Source organism: Electrona antarctica (assembly GCF_951216825.1).
Source record: "Electrona antarctica genome assembly, chromosome: 21".
Taxonomy (NCBI): domain Eukaryota; kingdom Metazoa; phylum Chordata; class Actinopteri; order Myctophiformes; family Myctophidae; genus Electrona; species Electrona antarctica.
The window spans coordinates 15297722-15318433 of NC_136802.1; the positions used below are offsets into that span (position 1 = coordinate 15297722).

The 20712-nt window shown below is 45.9% G+C and overlaps 1 protein-coding gene across 6 annotated transcripts in view; it reads left to right on the forward strand.

Annotated features, from left to right (window-relative positions):
• Positions 1-20390, forward strand: part of kdm6ba (lysine (K)-specific demethylase 6B, a) — a 32886-nt gene extending 12496 nt beyond the window's left edge. For 5 of the 6 annotated variants that reach the window (XM_079491749.1, XM_079491753.1, XM_079491750.1 and 2 more), the window contains exons 11-24: positions 31-408; positions 1031-4110; positions 5970-6096; positions 6760-6865; positions 7370-7575; positions 8397-8506; positions 8653-8721; positions 9287-9435; positions 14502-14616; positions 14922-15109; positions 15510-15651; positions 16162-16288; positions 16771-16944; positions 18686-20390. In XM_079491749.1, the coding sequence (XP_079347875.1) occupies positions 31-408; positions 1031-4110; positions 5970-6096; positions 6760-6865; positions 7370-7575; positions 8397-8506; positions 8653-8721; positions 9287-9435; positions 14502-14616; positions 14922-15109; positions 15510-15651; positions 16162-16288; positions 16771-16944; positions 18686-18709 (4995 nt within the window). In that variant the 3' untranslated portion in view covers positions 18710-20390. Of the gene's footprint in view, positions 1-30; positions 409-1030; positions 4111-5969; positions 6097-6759; positions 6866-7369; positions 7576-8396; positions 8507-8652; positions 8722-9286; positions 9436-14501; positions 14617-14921; positions 15110-15509; positions 15652-16161; positions 16289-16770; positions 16945-18168; positions 18281-18685 lie in introns of those variants that run through there. The other variant, XM_079491752.1, reaches the window with a different exon arrangement.
• The last annotated feature ends 322 nt before the right edge of the window (positions 20391-20712 follow it).

Consider the following 20712-nt stretch of genomic DNA (forward strand, 5'->3'; position numbering starts at 1 on the left):
GATTAACTCTCGCACCCCTCCTCCTACCAGGGAGCTGCGGCGGGCACTGCCAACCACCCTCCTTCCCGACTGGCACCGGCAAAACCTCAGCAGCTGCCTGGACCCGGCGCCAACCCCGCGTCCGGCCAGTCGTCGCACTACGGGACGTCGTCGCACTACGGCCGGGCAGCGGCCGCCAGCGAGCGACCCCCTCCCGCGTCGCCCAGTTCCTTGTTCTCCTCAGGGCACCACCAGAGGGCGGGGGAGAGCGTGATCACGACCAGTCGAGTCGCCAACCCTCTCCCGGCGGCCAGGCCTCTCGCCAGCACGTGTTGTCCGACGCTGACGGCGGCATCTCATCGCGCCAGCGTGGTCTCGGCCTCGCAGGCGCCCAGCACCGCCGCCTTGCTGTCCAGATCGGGCCACCAGGTAAGCCTATCGCAGTTGTTACACAATCGCCTGGCGGTGATTATTTGCAAATCATCGCAATTTTTGGATTGAATACTTTATTAGGTCCATCTGTATAAGTGAATGTACAGATTCAGATGGTTACTGGTGGCTTAATTTGTGCACCCTTAGGCTAACGACATATAACATGTAAATCACACAAAAAATACACTTGAAATTGACATTTTACCTCATTGGCTGCACATTAGCATGAAAGGAATGATGTCCAGGAATCCAGAGAAACAATAAAATAAACAAACGAATCGGTCAAATAAACCTATAATGAAACATAACATAAAACTTAATATATATATAAACATAATATTAACAGAGAAACTTATATCTGGACATGTAACACAATAAAACAAACCTTATGACCATAGTTATTTATTTAGATTATTGGTACCTACCGTGTATAATTAAGCTATTCGTCATATCTGCCTGGTGCAATTTTTGTTTACAAAGCCTAAAAGGAGAGCAGAAATGCAACTATTATTTATAAGTCTCAAAGTTAAAATGCCCAAAACCCCAATTCAATTATTGTCATTTACAAGTATTTGTATGACAATTAATGGTTGAACTTTACTTGTCCTGCCCGTGACAGCCCTACCACCACCAGGCCGGATCCTCCTCAGCCCAGCCTGCCTCCCGCGGTCAGCCTCCCCCCGGCCCCTCGGCTCCCATCTCTCAGCAGGCCACCGTGGACGCGCTGGACAAACTGGACGCCGAGCTCGAGGGCCACATGCAGGCCGAGGAGAGGAGGAAGAGGGAGCGAGAGCAGGAGGAGGAGCGGAAACACAGGGAGGAGGAGAGGAGGAGGCGCAGGGAGTGGGAACGACAGCAGCAGCAGCAGCAGGAGGAGCAGCGCAAGAAGAAGGAACTGGAGATGGAGCAGGAGCGGAAGAAGAGAGAGCAGGAGGCGGAGTGGAAGAGGAGAGAGTGGGAGAAACAGGAGGAGGAGAAGAAGAGGAGAGAGTGGGAGAAACAGGAGGAGGAGAAGAAGAGGAGAGAGTGGGAGAAACAGGAGGAGGAGAAGAAGAGGAGAGAGTGGGAAAAGCAGGAGGCGGACCGGAAGAGGAGAGAGTGGGAGAGGCAAGAGGAGGAGAAGAGGAGAGAGTGGGAGAAGCAGGAGGCAGAGAAGAAGAGGAGAGAGTGGGAGAAGCAAGAGGAGGAGAAGAGGAGAGAGTGGGAGAAGCAGGAGGCGGACCGGAAGAGGAGAGAGTGGGAGAGGCAAGAAGAGGAGCGCAAGAGGAGAGAGTGGGAGAGGCAAGAGGAGGAGCGGAAAAAGGAGGAAAAGGAGAAATGGGAGAGAAAAGAGGAGGAGAGGAGACGGTGGATGGAGAGGAGGGTGAAGGAGGAGCTGAGCAGTCCTAAAGGCAAGGAGCAGACCGCTATCGAGAGTCTGGAGAGACTGCTCTCTGGCGACATGTCGCTCACCTCCCCACCTCCCCCTCGCCTCTCCTCCGTCTGCACTACTTCTTCAGCCCTACCGCCCGCCGCCTCTGCCCAGGCCTCGCCGCCTTACCCCTGGTTGAGTCGCGGCGGCGCACCGCCGTGTCCTCCGGGCCCCGCTCTCGCCGCCCCCGTGGAGAGGTTGTGTCCACCCCCTCTCACGCCCCAGACGGAGTACGCCAGAGAGAAGCAGAGGCAGAGAGACATGTGGGGCAACGTCGGCAGCACAGCGGCGACCCAGAGTCCGCCATCCACACACCATACCTCAGGGATGAACCAGCAGGCGTACGCCACCCAGGCCCACAACAAGCCCCACGCAATGCAAAACGCGCCGTCGCTATCCAAACGCGGGGATAGAGACGATTGCGGCCCGCGGCACACACCCCCAGGGAGTCTCGGCGCTCTCCCGGCACCGGCGCTGAGGGAACCCCCAAAGTTGTACCAGGCTTTCCCGAGAGACTCGCTGCCGAGCCCACCGCTCCTCCACCACAGCCTGGGCAGCAGCCGCAGCGGTGAGTCTGACAGCGCTCAGTTTGAGGAGGAACCCTCGGAGATGTCGACGCTGCTCCCCGACGGTCTGGCCAACATCATGGCCATGCTGGACGAGTCCATCAAGAAAGAAGAGGAGATGTATTGCAGCACCAAGGGGTCCCTCGACGCGTTCCCCCCCAGCATCCTGCCCGTCAAGAGCTACCTGTGTGCCCCGGACCTCATTGCGGCGCCCAAGCACCAGCCTAACCAGGAGGAGTTTGGATCCAATCCCCACGCTAGCCCTCCCGTGCTCAGCCGCCAGGGCTCCCTGGCGTCCCCTTGCAGCCGGACGTCGTCTCTCAACGAGGACGACGACGATTGCCTCAAAGTTTCTCCGAACATCCACATCAACCCCAGACACTGCATGGAGACGGGAATGGGATCCGCCAACACCAATTACCGCCACTGTGATCTGGCCAAGCTCTACGGCCTCACTGATCTGGCTAAAAGCGAAGCCGACGAAGAGGAGGATGAATACTATTCAGAGACCCCCTCCTGCTCCCCACCACCTCAAAGACCCCACCTGCACCAGACGGGAATGAGCAGCATATTCAAGTCCCAGACTTTGATTCCGGAGAGCCAGAAGTACGCTTACAGAGGCGGGCCTTTTGGAAGACCCCCTGCCTCAGCACTGCTTGGGGTCAAATATTCCTCATCACTCTCGTTGGGTCCCGACATCTGCCGCCAGCAGCAAAGCACCTCCCCCACCTCTGACTCCACCAGTCACCCGGGATTCAGTCCGGCTCTTCCACCTCAGAAGCCTTCTCCCTCTCCTGTGTTGGAGGACAAGATAGTGAAGGTAGAGGAATCTGACATCTGGGAGCACAAGGCGGGGAAGTTGGAGGAAGCTGACATCTGGAGGGACACTAGAGAAACTGAGAGACTGCTAGGGTTTGTTAAAGAAGAACACATCCCCTCCATAGAGCCTAATCAGATGGAGATGAAGGAGGAACAGAAGCTGACCACCATCTCGGAGTCTTCTCTTGCAGAGCTGGGCAGAATCTGCGAGATCAACCTCAGTCAGCTCTCTGACAAGAGCTCTACGGGCGAATCCATAGCCCACATCCGGCAGCAGGACAGACACGAGACAGAGAGAGGGAAGGAACGAGAGAGAGACAGAGATGGGGAGAAAGACCATAGGAGAAAGCATGGCCACGGCCACAGCAGCAGCAAGAAGCACGAAGAGAGGAAGGAGAGAAAGAAAAAGCACAGGGAAAAGAGGGAAGAGAGTTCCACCTTCTCTTCTTCCTCCTCCAACTCCTCGGGCTCCAGCCACAAGCGGCATAAGGAGGGCAAGAGCCACAAGGAGAAGAAAGACCGCAGGGTCCTCGGCGACCTCGACCTCCAGTTCAAGGAGGTGCGAGAGAAGGACAGCACTCGTTCGGACTCGGAGAAAAGGAAGCGAAAGGAGGCGCCTGGCACTGCCGGATCCACCAGTGACGGGGAGCATGCCGAATGGGCCTCCAAAACCTCTGGAGGAAAAAATGACAAGGAGTCACCCGGTTCCTCGCTGGTCTGCACAGACTTCATGAAGCTGAAGGCGCTGTCGGACGGCCCGCCCAAGGAGCTGAAGATTCGCCTGATCAAGGTGGAGAGCGGGGACCGGGAAACATTCATCGCCTCCGAGGTCGAGGAGAAGAGAATCCCACTGGAGGAGATAAACATCAAGAACGACGCCAAGGACATCATCAGGGCCTGCAAGTAAGTAGGAGTGTATTAATTACCGTAAACTCAGCACAAAAAGTTTGGAAACTTAACTTTGGTCGGCTATTTCTCCCCTTTAATAATACCAATTGGTATTGTAATTTATATAGTTTTGTATTGTTTATTAGTCACCTTTACAACGAGGTATAGCTTGTAAGGATTGGGCATTCCTGGAATGATCAACACAGCTAAACGTGTGGGTAGCGCCTCCAAAGAATTTGCCAAAATGGCAAATGGGTGGTATTCACCCTTGTTTTGAGTTGCTTAGCGGATTGGATGATTGCACTCTCCCACAGTAATAAGGAAAAAACAACACATATTGGCCACTTTTACACTTTATCATTTTACACTCAGTGTTGGGGAACTCAGTAGCGTGTGGAAGATCCATACACAGCCACAACAGCTTGTCACCCACCTAGTCACATTTTGCTGTGGGATGGCATACCATTCCTCAACCAGGATTTGTTGCAATTGCAAGTCAGCCGATATGGTTCTGTTGGTCACTCTAGCACGTACAGCACGCCCAAGCTGATCCCACAAGTGTTCAATCAGGTTGAGGTCTGGACTCACGGCAGGCCATTCCATCCTCTCCCCCTCCCAAATTCTGGAGGTACTCTGTGATAATCCTGGCTCTGTGAGATATGGGATCGCCGCTGGCTGCAGAATCTCATCCCGATATGTCACTGCATTGAGATTGCCTTCAATCATGACAAGTTCTATCTTGCCTGTGAGAGATATACTGCCCCAGGCCCATACCATACCAAGCTGCTGTGGCTGCGTATGGATTTTCCAGATGCTGTTGAGTGTAAAAATGGCCAATATGTGTTTTCCTTATTACTGAGGGAGACTGCAATCATCTAATCCGCTAAGCGACTCAAAGCAAGGGGTGAATACCAACCATTTGACTATTGTTTTTTTCTACCCACACGTAGCTGTGTTGCTCATTCCAGGAATGCCCGATCCATACAAGCTATACCTCGTTGTAACGATAAAAACGATATCAAATACAATACCAATTGGTAATATTAAAGGGGAGAAATAACCGATCAAAGTTAAGTTTCCGAACTTTTTGTATTGAGTTTAGTTTTGCATGGTTCATGCCTTATGTTTTTATTAACCCATTTAGACCTGAGGCCTCCTAAAGCCAAAACTAAGGTTTTCTGAAAACCTTCAAATTCTTACAAAAACAAATATACATAAATAAATGTTGCTATATGAGACACAGGGTGTATGTGACACAGAGCCACCATTAAAGGTAAAACAACGTATAGGTAGCACCAGGTCCAAATGGGTTAAAGTGGGTTTCCTGGTTTAATTCTGTTTGTTTACTTTGGTTTTACATTTTCAGAGGTGAAATTGAAAAAGGTCAGGAAAAGAATATTGTGATTTAAAAACTGAAGCAAAACAATATGATCTATATATCACGGTTGAAAGTGACAGCTAATAAAATGCAAGATAGATTTCATAGGATACATAATTTAGTTTAGTTCTGTAAACACACTGCAATAGAGTCGGAAGTCAAGTAAATTGTATTTATAGAGCACATTTAAAAACAACCAGGGTTAACCAAAGTGATATTGTTATACAGCATATAACAAAACATATGAGAATTACAGGAAGAATATACACAACAACACATTATAAAAGTCACATTTTTTGAGCAGCAGTGGGGCATTTGTTTGTTTAAAAGAGAATATATCATATGTGTCTTTAGTCTGGACTCCAGAGAAGGTTTAGCATTCCCACTGACATGGTCAGTTTGTGTTTGTGTGTGTGTGTGTGTGTGTGTGTGTGTGTGTGTGTGGTGGCCAGTCCAGTGTGTCCACCTGACGTGATGCATTCTTATGTTGTTTCAGGGGTTCGAGGTTTAAAGGGAAGTTCAAAGAGTCCTTCCTGCTCCCAGCTTTCTCTGTCAAGCCTGACAAGAACACGGAGATGCCCCTTCCCAGGGAGAAACTCAACCCTCCCACACCCAGCATCTATGTAAGTCACTTCACCTCGCAACTCAACCCTCCCACACCCAGCATCTATGTAAGTCAATTCACCTCGCAACTCAACCCTCCCACACCCAGCATCTATGTAAGTCACTTCACCTCGCAACTCAACCCTCCCACACCCAGCATCTATGTAAGTGACTTCACCTCACAACTCAACCCTCCCACACCCAGCATCTATGTAACTGCACATCGCGTGCACGTCAGAAAAACCTTTTTTTTAATCTGAAAAAATAAATAAATATATTTATATATTTTTTTAAAATAAATAACGTAACTTTACGTCTTGGCACAGGGGGGTTTACTGCTTAAAACGTAACCAAACATTCCTGGCACAGATTGGATTAATCATTTTCATATTTGATTTGGAAAATGCACACCAGCCCCATGACTTGAAATCAAGCCAAATTATGCCACTATTATATGGGCACATTCTGCCCTCTCGTGGTGGTTTAGTGTAGTGGTCTTCAAAATCTGGTGCAAGTCAAAGCACCTTCATAGTGAAAATAGCCTATAGCCATATCTACAAGCTACAAAAATTACATGAATATACATTTAAAAATATGGCCAAATATCACCAAAATGTGGTTATAAAAACATAAATAAAAACAATAAAAATGTAAGTAAAGTTTTGCCTTGCTTTGTTCTGCAGTTGGAGAGCAAGAGAGACGCCTTCTCCCCCGTGCTGCTGCAGTTCTGCACCGACCCCAACAACGCTGTGACCGTCATCAGAGGCCTGGCCGGCTCGCTGAGACTCAGTACGTTTACAAACCATGCACTCAGAAACGGATTATTTCTATATTTTAACTTTTGTGTTGGTTTTTTTTAGCCTTCATTTTTATCCCATGATTTTGCAACGCATTTTTTTCACCCAGTGTCAATTATCTAAGCCACCATTCTCTAATAATAATGGATTACATTTTTATTGCGCTTTTCTATGCACAGTAGTGCTTTACAATGGTCCATTCATTCATACATCGTCCTCAGTTGCCACATTCACACACCAATGGTGGCAACCACTGGGAGCAATTAGGGGTTCAGAGTCTTGCTCAAGGACACTTCGACACGAACTCTGGGGAAGCCCGGGATCAAACTGGGAACCTTGTGTTTCCCATCCGGCTGTTCTGCCGACCACTCTACCCTACCCTACTCTACCCTGAGCCACTGCTACCCCACGTGCCACATACGTATTGGCTCTATAGTCTCTGGTTGCCATCGAGCTGAAAGACCTCTGACGTCTCTTTTGGTCGTTGTGTGCACAGATCTGGGCCTGTTCTCCACCAAGTCCCTGGTGGACGCCAACGCAGAGCAGTCGGTGGAGGTCAGGACGCAGGTGCAGCAGCCGGCGGACGAGAACTGGGACCCCACCGGGACCAGTCAGGCCTGGCCATGCGAGAGCAGCCGCTCCCACACCACCATCGCCAAGTACGCCCAGTACCAGGCCTCGAGCTTCCAGGAGAGCCTACAGGTAAACCAGCCATGCACGCACGCAATTTGATCTATTATGACCACATTGACTGGCACGATTGTTTCCGTCTCTGTCCATTCATGTGCCACAAGTATTTTAAAGTGAGGTGCTTCATTCAAGGGGAAAAAATGCCTCAGGCCTTAACCAGTAGTTAGCTCACGGATAAGCAATCCTATCACAGGAGGATCACGGTCCACCCGAGGCATGATTTATTCTTGAACCACGACCAGCGACGCGACCGGAATCGGTCGTAAATAATCCCCAGTTTTTATCTGGGATTAGAATCCGAGATAAAAGGCTGTTAAGATTTTGGCTATTGTTCAAGTCAACGAGGGGGGAACCTTTTTACTGACGGACCAAGCACTTTTATCTCGGTTTATCTCCTAGATGGACACGGAGACAGGTTTTGTGAAAAACCTATGCTGATATATCAGTGGTGCCTCAAACCTTTTCATGTCAAGGACCCCCAACATTATATGTATTTGCAGACCCCCCCCCATCTCAAAATATGTTGTTCCAGGGACCCCAGAAGCAAAGATTTGAGATTAAATTGTTCGCTTTAAAAATACATATACATTCAAAGATTACACACATTTTCACAATATATATATTTTTAGTAGAGCTTGTATATTTTAACCACATAAGCCCTATACGTGACCTCGTATACAACACATCATTAGATCGGTTCTCAACGCATCATGAGCTTGTAGGTCTGCTATTTTTGCCATCGGGCCGGTGTGTGCGGGACCTTGGAGGAATAGTTTGATGTTCAGCACCTGAGTAACGTGCCATGATGTGTGTGTGTGTGTGTGTGTGTTCAGGAGGATAAACCTAGTGAGGATGAAGATGATGATGAAGAGGAGAAGGAGAAGGACAAGGACAAGAAACCACCCAGCACTTCTGACAAGGACGGCCCCAAGGACAGCAGCAGGTAACACAGGGTTAAAGCTGTGGTGGAAAAAAGTACTGCTTCCTCGAAACGACCTGTTGTATAATATGGATTTGACAGTGCAAATATGAAATAATATACGTGTTCCAAGCACTGCACTGAGTCTCTGACTTGCCTCCCTCCCTCAGTGGTGAACAGAAACAAGTGGGGAAGATCATTAAGTTTGGCACCAACATCGACCTGTCTGATCCCAAGAGGTAAGCCGCTACATAAAGAAATTATGTGAGACATAACTAATTCTGTCAGTACCTTACGCCTTATCCCTAAACCTTTTTATTCTTTTTTTTCCATTTTACTATTTTGAAAATGATTCAACTAGCCAATCTACATTGACACGTTGTGAACGTGTAGATCGCCTATTTGAACTATTCAAAAATGTGTTTTTTTTTAAATGGTAATAAAAAGAATCACACACGTGTGAAGTGAGCGGTGCCTTTTATCATGATGTGATGATGATGTACGATGATGAGAACGTCCTCGTACATCAGCCAATCAAAATAATTGATTCCGTGCTCAAACGGACACACACACACACACAGCTGTGCATTGGAGCAGCTGCACCGCTCAAAAAAGACAAATAGGTTTAGGGGTAAGGGGTAATGGACTGATAAAACAGGGCCCATGAGGTGTGATCATGTACCCTTTACCCTTTTAAAACAAAATTATTTAAATAGATTTTAGTGCATCACTGTAAAGAAAACATCAAAAGCCCATAGACTTGGCTACCACATGACTTCACATGTTGTTTTTTTTGTCCACTAGGTGGAAGCCCCAGCTGCAGGAGCTGCAGAAGCTGCCTGCCTTCATGCGCGTGGCGTCCAGTGGCAACATGCTGAGCCACGTGGGACACACCATCCTGGGCATGAACACTGTCCAGCTGTACATGAAGGTGCCCGGGAGCCGCACTCCTGGTACGAACACTCACCTCTGATTGATTGATACGTGACTTTGAACAAGTTGTGAACAGTACGTTCACAAGTTATGCTATGCGGAAGAAGATGGCATGAAAAGCCCGCAGGGGTTGTTTCCCCGCTGTGACGCCTTGTACTCAATTCATCAGTAATACATGCAATACGATACAATACATGTCTGTAAAAGATCCAGTTGCAGCAAAGGGTATATTTTACAGAAGACTGGTTTTCCACTGGTGTCGTTAGGACAGGACTCCCCCTTCCTTTGGTGGGTCGCCCAGGTGGCGCCTCAGCCCTAACCTTTAACTTCACAGAAACGATGCTTTAAGCTAACCTTAACGCTAAGCCTAACCTCACAAACGTCATGCTTACGGTAACCCTACCCTCAAAACCGCGTCGACCTGGGCGAAACACCGGGAACCGTAGTCCTGGGCGAAACACCGGGAACAGACAGGAGTCCGTAGTTCAGACGGTGACTCTGATCACGTCACTGAAACTCACCTGAGCGTGTCACCATGAAATGACCACAAAACGGGGCATTTCCTGTTTGCTGGGTTCTTAATGCATTCCACATGAGGTGGCAGCATAGTAGAATGTAAATGTTCCCCTTGTTTGAGATGAGTTCTTTTGGGGGGGGGGACAAGGTCAGATGAGATCAGCTCTGGTGTATGCCCACGGGCATCACTCACCCACAAGAGAAGTAGAAAAAATAGCCGACCTACAAGTTCATGGCAAGTCGCGGGCGCTACGTGCTGTGAGCTAGCATCGCTGTGAAGTCGGCTATTTTCCATGTTATTAGGCTACATTTTCCACTTTTGCATTGACAAGCAATGGCAATAAATTGAGCTGGATGGTTCCATACTACCAGATAAATGCTGATGTTTTTTCAAAGTCTGATTTTTAAGATGGCATTTTTATTTCCAGGCTAGGAGTAGAAGGGCAGTTTGTTGGCCATATAGGGTTGCATAATATATTGAAAGTGTATCGTCGCATCGCAATATTAACGTGCACAATATACATATCGCAAAGGCAATACACACAGGGGTGCACAGTCCTCAGGGAAGCACCTGGAGATGTTCAATGGTATGCTTTATGACCAAATAGGAGACTACAATCCATGCGTTACAGTGCTGTATAGGAGCTAGGAGGCTACAATGCGTTACAGTGCTGTATAGGAGCTAGGAGGCTACACTGTATGCGTTACAGTGCTGTATAGGAGACTACAATGCATGTGTTACAGTGCTGTATAGGAGACTACAATGCATGCGTTACAGTGCTGTATAGGAGACTACAATGCATGCGTTACAGTGCTGTATAGGAGGCTACAATGCATGCGTTACAGTGCTGTATAGGATACTACAATCCATGCGTTACAGTGCTGTATAGGAGGCTACAATGCATGCGTTACAGTGCTGTATAGGAGACTACAATGCATGCGTTACAGTGCTGTATAGGATACTACAATCCATGCGTTACAGTGCTGTATAGGAGACTACAATGCATGCGTTACAGTGCTGTATAGGATACTACAATCCATGCGTTACAGTGCTGTATAGGAGACTACAATCCATGCGTTACAGTGCTGTATAGGAGGCTACAATGCATGCGTTACAGTGCTGTATAGGATACTACAATCCATGCGTTACAGTGCTGTATAGGAGACTACAATCCATGCGTTACAGTGCTGTATAGGAGACTACAATCCATGCGTTACAGTGCTGTATAGGAGACTACAATGCATGTGTTACAGTGCTGTATAGGAGACTACAATGCATGTATTTCACTGCTGATTTATAGCACATTACATATTACATATTAAGTGCAACCGAGCCATATTAATATTGTTTTGCGCATTTAAAAGCAATTGATCCGTTAAGAGAACTACCTATGACGGCAAACTGCTTACTTTAATTGACGGAAATCTAAAACGGTGGATTTCAAAATAAGCCACTTGTAATGAATTGTCAACACTAGTCTACTTACAGGAAGTTTAACATTTGTAGCTCTAGTATATGACACTAGAGCTAGTAGCTGACACTATAAATAATTTGTTGAGCACATCTTTTCATTTGATATGCCGCGCAACATTTATTTTGACTCATGCGTAGGGATGGAGCTCGTTAATCTTTATTGATAACGAGCACCTTATCGATCAGGCTTATCGAGCCGAGTTCTTATCGAGCTCACTATCAAGCTTTTTTTAAATTATTTTGTGGAAAGATGGAGACAATACATTCTGAACAGAACCAGTATATTTTGCTAGGGCCTTCAAATACAGTACTTTTCTAACAAGACGGATCGCCTTCTTGATCGCCTCTTGTCTTGATTGTTTAAACATGATGTCATGGGCCGCTATGCTCGATAACAGGCTTGATAAGCCCAAAGCTTATTGATACCAATCAGATTTCTTTCTGGGTATCGTTATCGAGCTCCATCCATACTCATGCGCACTTGAGCATCCCGTGCTATGTGCACCCCTGAATATACTGTACATACCGTTGTATTTCAACACAAGTACACATATATACGATTTGTATAAAGGATGTTTTTGTTATTGGAACAAAATGTTGTAATGGGAGCAGTGTTGTATGGTTAAGGTGGTGGTGTATATAGTCATAGTCGATAGCAGCCAGGTGCAATGTTTTCAATAAAATATATTTTCATATCGTTGAATGGAAATATACAGTAATCCCTTTCTTTCTGCCCTTCTCCCTTTTTTTTCAGTGTGCAAAAAACACTGAAACACTACAATAGGCTTTTCATTGTCTGGGTTAGCTGTTAGCTGCAACCCTAACTAAGGCAGAAAGACATTAGAACTTTACGAGTTATAAGCCCCGTTCGTTCACACTTTTCTAGATTTGCGGGCAATGTGGTGGCATATTAGATTTTGGTGCATATTGTGTGTGAAGAACGTGCGCCGGATCTTGAATGGCGGGCAATCTTGTTTGGGCATTTGTTCCTGGTTAGGACCTTCAACGTTGTCTGCATTCTTGTCCAGCCACGCAAGTGTGAACGTCACGACAGTGCTTTTCAGTGAGTGCAACTGTTGTGTTCAATATTAGTTTTCTACATGAACGAGTGTTCTACAATAGACCCTTCGCTAAACCCCACCCCGAAACGATTGTCCAATGTTAGCTTAGCAACCATTGCTAAACTGGCATATGGGCTGTCAAGCTTCCGTCGCCTGTCATAGCTGTCAATGTTATTTTGCTTGGCACATACACACACGCACACGCACGCAGACACAATTTGCAACATAATAGCAAGAATAGGCATTATCACGATAAAGCGGTGGTGACTATGAACCAGCAACAGATTCCACTTATACACATGCATTTTCACCCCTTTGCCCAAGCTGAAACGTGCACTTATTAAACTGCCAGGCCGCATGGCTGTGCTGTTGAACACAATCACATATGCACTGCGGCTTAACGTCGGGAAGGTTACGCGATTCACCCGCCCAGGTGATGGCAATACTATTAATCAATTGTAATTATATACAACGGGTCGTTTCGAGGAAGCAATTTGATTGGTTGAAACAGCTTTATAGCCATGCTTAAACGACAGTATAGGAACACCTAATCAAAACATAGAAATCAGCTGTGCTGCTGTCCCAGAGAGCAGTGGAATGTGTTACTAGGCTAGCGAGTTTCTTGGGACATTTGTGGTCGTAGGATTCTTTTTTTAGCGAATATCTTAGTTTTAAGGGTAACTGTTGTATAATTTCAATATTACACTCGAGGGTGTTCTTTACCTTCAAGTGTAATATTGCTTTATCGTAACAAAGGTGCAACTCATATAAAACAAATTAATGTAGAAATCCGCAGTGATCTGATGCAGATTGTTGATGCCGATGGTCACTATTAGATTTATTATATGCATGTTTAGAAACATATGTGTAGTTTAGGCTGTTGATATTTTGATAGCAGGTCTATGCGTTATGGAAGACAGTCAGTAACTTTCCGAGTTCAACACACCAGCAATTCAGAATCACAGCTCTGCCTGTTTTGGATTCCGTTAAAGTATATGAATTCATTTGTTCGACTATTTATTAACTTCTAGTCTTACCTTGCTCGTGCTGTAAATGAAAACTCCTCCGGACTGGTGATTTGATTGGCGTTAAAGTTGATTGAGTTGCATATGTTTCGTCTTTCTAACATTTCCTCGTGTTTTTAGTTTATTGAAATAATGTCATGCACATTTTCCCCCCAGTGCATAGCCTACTGCATGCCTTGTTGACTAGATTTAGAAGAGATTTGGAAGCTCTTGCTCCTGAAATGATAGATTATTTAGATGGGAAAATCTGTCATGTAACATGCAAGTCAATGAGTGAAGACCAAGGTCTGGCAGCGTGGAGTGGGTGTGGGGCTTAGCGACTGGCCCATTGAATACTCATTTCATGTAAAAACCTCAGCTACAATATGGGTACAAGTATGCTGTGGTGGAGAGAGAGAGAGAGAGAGAGAGAGAGAGCGAGAGAGAGCGAGAGAGAGCGAGAGAGAGAGAGAGAGACAGAGAGCAAAAGAGCGCGAGAGAGATGGTCGAGTGATCAGAGGTTTATATCAAGACCCAGACTGTGACTTTACTCGAGCATGGTTCAGAGAGAGAGAGAGAGAGCCTGTGACAGCAAGGCTTGCTGTACCCGTGGCGAAAACTGTTCAATGACCAAAAAAATGCTTCCAAGCAATGTTGACATAACTAGAGAAAGGTGAAACTCGATAGGCTATATTTGTTGCATGGACCAACCACAGCAAGTTAAAGTAGCTTCTCATCAAATGCCTAGTATCACGTGCGTACAGTCATCTCTCACGTGAGTATTACGTACCGCCAAGAATGAGAAGGGACCATGCCATCTACTGTACTGGTAAAGAGGGCATGTGCGAACGCCGTTAATGTATTTTCCAACAATGTAACGGCATTCACGTCTACACACAGAAATATGTCTTCGCACTATTCAACAATGTTATCGCACATAATTAATTGCATGTTTTCCCAAACATTGTGCAGGCATTATATACTTTGTCCTCCCCAGTGCAAATAACTAAAATCATTGCTCCCCCCACCAGGCCACCAGGAGAACAACAACTTCTGCTCGGTCAACATCAACATCGGCCCCGGAGACTGTGAGTGGTTCTCCGTGCACGAGAACTACTGGCACGATATCAGCAACTTCTGCGAAAAGTGAGTCACATGCCGTCGCTGTCGGGTGGAAATGTGAAATGTTGCAAATGGATCCATTTGGTCAAAAGCTCTCGTTAATACTTGGTTACATTTTCATGAAACAGTCCGACAGACCGAATCACATTCATTTTCTTAAATTTTGAAATCGCTACTTTTTGAGAGTTTGTCGGTCCCGTTCATTTTTTTGCTGCAACAGTGTTTGTTTGCAATCACACAGACTAAAATACTATGTTCACCCCATGAAGCAATGGCGAAATATTCCCGTATGTGTGTCTCAAAATAATTCCACTCCTATTTCCGCTCAGGCATGGAGTAGACTACCTGACGGGGTCCTGGTGGCCGGTTCTGGAGGACCTCTACAAGGCCAACATCCCGGTGTACCGCTTCATCCAGAGGCCCGGGGATCTGGTGTGGATCAACGCCGGGACGGTCCACTGGGTGCAGGCCGTGGGCTGGTGCAATAACATCGCCTGGAACGTTGGCCCTCTCAACGGTAGGCAGGACCCATGCATCCCGTGTTGGCAGCAGTGTTGATTTTCACTGACGGGGGGCGGCAATGGCTCAGGGGTAGACTCAGTGGCCGGATGGGAAACGCAAGATTCCCAGTTAGAAACCGGGCTCCCCCAGAGTTAGTGTGGAAGTGTTCTTGCACATTACTGCATATTGCATATTACTGTCATTGCATATTACTGCATATTGCATATTACTGCATATTGCATATTACTGTCATTGCATATTCATTGCATATTACTGCATTATTGCAAAATGTAGTAGAGTGAGTATCCAAGAATGCTAATACTTAAGTACTTGGGAATCGTTACCATGCACCGCTGGCTATGTATCACTTGAATAAATGGTAGTGAAACATGGATTGACGCGCTGTGTCTCCGCAGCCTACCAGTACCAGCTGGCCCTGGAGAGGTTCGAATGGAACGTGACGAAGAATGTCAAGTCCATCGTCCCCATGATCCACGTGTCCTGGAACGTGGCGCGCACCCTCAAGATCACAGATGACGAAACCTACAAGATGATCAAGTGAGTAAACCAGCAGTCCAATCCATGTCATCATGGATTGAAGTTCTCAGTCACCACGACTGATTTTAGTCATGTCCGTCAAGTCACTGTAGTGCTTTATTGGGTCGTCCACTCACAGTTAACAGTTTTTGTATTGAGTTGTGCTTGAAACTTTTTTTGTTTTTTGTTTTTTTGTCTCTGATTAATGTACTGTTAAACTGAGTATCTCAAATGCTGTGCTGTGAGAAGGATGGGCACTTAGCTTCAGTCCATGCCTTTTGATCACCTTCACAGGGCTGTTTCCTCTTTTTCTTTGGTGATGTAAACTTTGTACTTCAATCAATCAATCAATCAATCAATCAAGCGACTTCTCTCTGCACTGTTTTTGGTTAGCGAAATACAAGGTTCACTCCCACTTCTATGAAACCTTTTCTGCTGGGCTCGCCCAGGCTATTTTTTATTTTTTTTAACAAAAAACGCCTGCAGTACCCCAGGCTAGAATCCATGTAACACGCTCTCCTGTTTCTCCAGACACTGCCTCCTCCAATCCATCAAACACATCCAGATCTTACGGGACCAGCTGGTGGCCCTGGGGAAGAAGATCTCCTACCAGAGTCGCGTCAAAGACGAGCCGGCCTACTACTGCAACGAGTGCGACGTGAGTCTGATGGGCGTCTTAAAAAGTATCCATCTTCCACCGGCTGCTGTCATTGCCACTCTTGAGGCCGGATCTACACTTGGTGCCACAGTATCATGCACAGAAAACAACCGATGTACAAGCTCACAACATGTTGCGATTCGACACGCCGTGAGCATGTAGATCTGCAGTTTTCATGTTCAGATTGAAATAGTATTTGGCCTATTCAGATTGGAACCAGATTGGTTTGATAAAGTCTGAACAGCAAACAACCACGTGCAAACACATTGATTTGCAAACCAGATTTGCAAAGCGGTCCAAATTGATCGTTTCGTTCCATTTTTACACTCCAGAGATGAAATGAAATAAATGGGGGTCCGTGTCCTACTGATTATCTAACGGGAGGGTTCTTGAAGTGAAAGGGGTTGAGAATCCCTGGTATAACTTTCTCTCTCCTTCTGTGTGTGTGTGGTGTGTGGTGTGTGTGTGTGTGTGTGTGACAGTTGGAGGTGTTCAACCTGCTGTTTGTTACCAGCGAAAGCAGCAGCAGGAAGACGTACGTGGTGCACTGTGAGGACTGCGCCCGCAAGCTGAACCCCAGCCTGTCCAACGTGGTGGTGCTGGAGCAGTACCGCATGGAGGAACTCATGAACACATACGATGCCTTCAAGAACCCGGTGAGCCTGCCCGCCGCAGTGCCAATGCTTCCCTTCCAACAGCTGCCGTTTCATGGTCGTGCGTTGTGAACCGCAAACGGAGTGAGATGTGCCAGTAGAGCAGGGCTTCTCAAAGTGGGTGCCTTGACACAAGTCCAGGGGTGCCTCAGAACACCTAGCGATTCAGTTTAACCGCTTAGTAAAAACGGACGTGAGTTGCACTGTTCTTGGTGCGTTCTCTTTGCAATCTGCAGTACACAAAGTCTCTTCACCAAAAATAGCAGATCTACAAGATTGTAGATCGGCTATCGGCGCAGCACAAACATAATATGCGTTGGGCAACGAAATATTAGTCTGGGCTATGTTGGTTAAATATTCTTGCCATGGCTTAGCGGTCCAGGCACCTTGGCTGGTAATCCAGCATGACAGTGTGTCGCGGGTTCGAGTCCAGATCCCAACGAACTTTGCTGTGTGTCTTCCACCCCATCTCTCTCCCTGTTTCCTGTCTACCTACTATACTTCTATCAATGGCAAAAAAAAGCCCCAAAAATATCTAAAATGAAATATCTCAAATATTCTTGCCATGAAATGAGCCAACATCCTCTTTATGAGCTGGTCGGTGTGGCCACATAAAAACATAATTTTAACACTATCTGCACACTTTTTTTTGAAGAAAATCATCCTCCTAGTATAATCATAGTACCTGCTGATCATGTTTTAGGAAGGGGGAATCACCGCACTCTAAATGTTTGTCACTTTAAATGTTTTACAGCCTAGTGTTGTGTGCAGAGAGTGTTAGAGGGGCAGGGGCTGAAATCCTGTAAGAGGGCACTTTTGGACAAAAATAGCAAATAGCAGATCTACAAGCTTGCGCTGCGACGTGTTGAGAGCTTATAGATCAGCTATTTTCAGGGCACAACCCAGCACTCTTTAGCTAGTGGAGATGCGGTATACGACATGGATTTCAAAACAAATTTGTTCAACGTAAAATACTGTATTCAAGTTCAGGAGACTTCGGGGGAAAAAAGCAATTCTCCTGAATGCTGCCTTCCGGCATGGCATGGAAAGGAGTGGCATTTGCATTTCTTTCACCATAGTAAATGCTGCATTCGTGGTCTGGAAAGGGCAGTTGTTTTACAGACGGGTAAAAGGGCAGGGGCTGAAGCCCCCGTTGATGTCTATGTGTGCACGTCCCTGATTGTGTTTAACCAGCTAACCGTCTCCTCTTCTGTCTCGTGTCCCAAGGCACTGCCCTCCAGCTAACCGTCTCCTCTTCTGTCTCGTGTCCCAAGGCACTGCCCTCCAGCTAACCGTCTCCTCTTCTGTCTCGTGTCCCAAGGCACTGCCCTCCAGCTAACCGTCTCCTCTTCTGTCTCGTGTCCCAAGGCACTGCCCTCCAGCTAACCGTCTCCTCTTCTGTCTCGTGTCCCAAGGCACTGCCCTCCAGCTAACCGTCTCCTCTTCTGTCTCGTGTCCCAAGGCACTGCCCTCCAGCTAACCGTCTCCTCTTCTGTCTCGTGTCCCAAGGCACTGCCCTTCAGCTAACCGTCTCCTCTTCTGTCTCGTGTCCCAAGGCACTGCCCTCCAGCTAACCGTCTCCTCTTCTGTCTCGTGTCCCAAGGCACTGCCCTCCAGCTAACCGTCTCCTCTTCTGTCTCGTGTCCCAAGGCACTGCCCTCCAGCTAACCGTCTTCTCTTCTGTCTCGTGTCCCAAGGCACTGCCCTCCAGCTAACCGTCTCCTCTTCTGTCTCGTGTCCCAAGGCACTGCCCTCCAGCTCGCGGTGACACAGCCCCCATGCTGCGTCCACCTCAGCCATAACCAAAACTCCTGCACGCCAGGACAACGACAACAAGAAAGAAATACACCTTTCCCTTCTTTATTTAAGATGATTTTTACTACTACTACTACTGCTAATACTTGCCGAACAGCCAACCGAGAACCAGTTTACAAAAATATAAAAGAAACAAGCCGCCAATAAAAAAAACATTAGGTTACGTATGTAACCGCCAGTTCTATGAATCATGAGTGAATTCACCCATAACGAGTGAATTTTGAAGATGAAATAGAAAGCCAGTTTACTCTGAAAATGGTGCTCTCGCCCCTGGCAATGGTGAACTTGAAAACCAGGATGCAGTTGGTGCTGCCATTGATCAAACTACGGATATGATGGTTTGAATGGCATGTTTTTGTCAGTACCAGACAGGTTTTTATTTTTATTTTGTCTTGAATACTGAATTTTTGTATTTTTTGTGGAGTGCTGTTCTCTTTTTTGTTCTTTTTTTGAATAATTTATTGTTTTTGTTTGTTAAACTAGATCAGCCTAGATATACACCACATTGGCCTTGTCACTTGTATTTAGAAAAAGAGAGAAAATGAAAAATACTAATAATAGAGATATGAACATTTTTCTAAAGCATTAAGAATGGGGGGGGAAAGTACAATTGTTTGGAATGCATCAAAACATACGGGTTTCAAAGACTTTGTTAGGGGGGGTCGTTTTTAATCTTTATTTTTGTTTTTCTGAATCTTCTGAATCTTTTTTAGTTTTTTTCTGGAATAATTCAAATTATATTTCTTCTGGGAAAAAAACGTTGTCACACCTCACATCATCAGGTCTTTGTTTATTACTTCCATGACCTTATCAATATTAAAAAAGAAAAAAAAGGAAAAAAAAAAAGATGTCGGTGTCACCTGTATTGTACCTCCAACTTTTCAGTTCCAATATGAGATTGAGTATTTCCTGGATTTTTTTCTTCTATTATTTAAAATGTTTCTATTTATTGGATAGGCCTATCAATGTTTTTTTTTAAATGGTGATTGATTCCTCTTTTATGAACTGAAATGTAGGGGGCTTGTGTGTTCCAATGTCAGAGGCTGCTGTATTTTTTTGTTTGGTGCTCGCCTCTCACGACTCTTTGCCCCTCTACCTTCTGGTATATATATGAAAAATGATATCTTTATCTTGAATATAACACCACCTTTCCTGTAGATGCTAGACACACCGCTCAAGTAGAGATGAACTAACGAAAGGCTGTCTTTGTATGCTCATTAAGAAAAGGAAAGACAAAAAAATACATTTTCCAAACGGTTTGAAAATTTGTAATTCTTTTCTTTATTATTCCATAGGGGGCTTTTTAGATAAGATTTTAATGATTTTTATTATATTATCTGTTGAACATCATAACGGGATAGATGGTGCTAAATGTTCTCTCTCTCAATTTTGTCCCTCCCCCACCCTGTTGTCTTGTCTTCTTAAAATGAGAATTATTTCTTTCCTGTCAAATTACCCCCCCGTCCCCCTTTCTCTTTGTGGTCATTTATTTATACCTGCACTGTTTAGAGAATTCACACAAACACATACTTGCATACACACCAAACTGAGCCAGACATGTCTTAAACACTTTGTGAATTTGTGTGACATTATTATTGACTATTAATAATAAACGCTTTTTGATAAACCCACAACTGAGAAGCATTTTTTTAGCCCCCCACAGGATGTATCTTCACAGGCAAACAGTGTTTCATTAATGTTCCCCACTCAGCTGCTATCTTCCAACATATTTAGTGATCTAGTATGAATACTGTGTATTTTGCACTTTGCAGAATGGATACTGTGTCATGTACTATTTAATATGCCAACCGGATCTCACCCAAACACGCATGAAACCAGTATCGAGCACCGAAGTCTGACGTCACTTTCAGTAGAGGGCACCAATACACAGGTTCATGTAATTTTTTAGTTGCATTGAGATCCCCATTTTAGGTCGCTTCATATAAGAACTGTTTG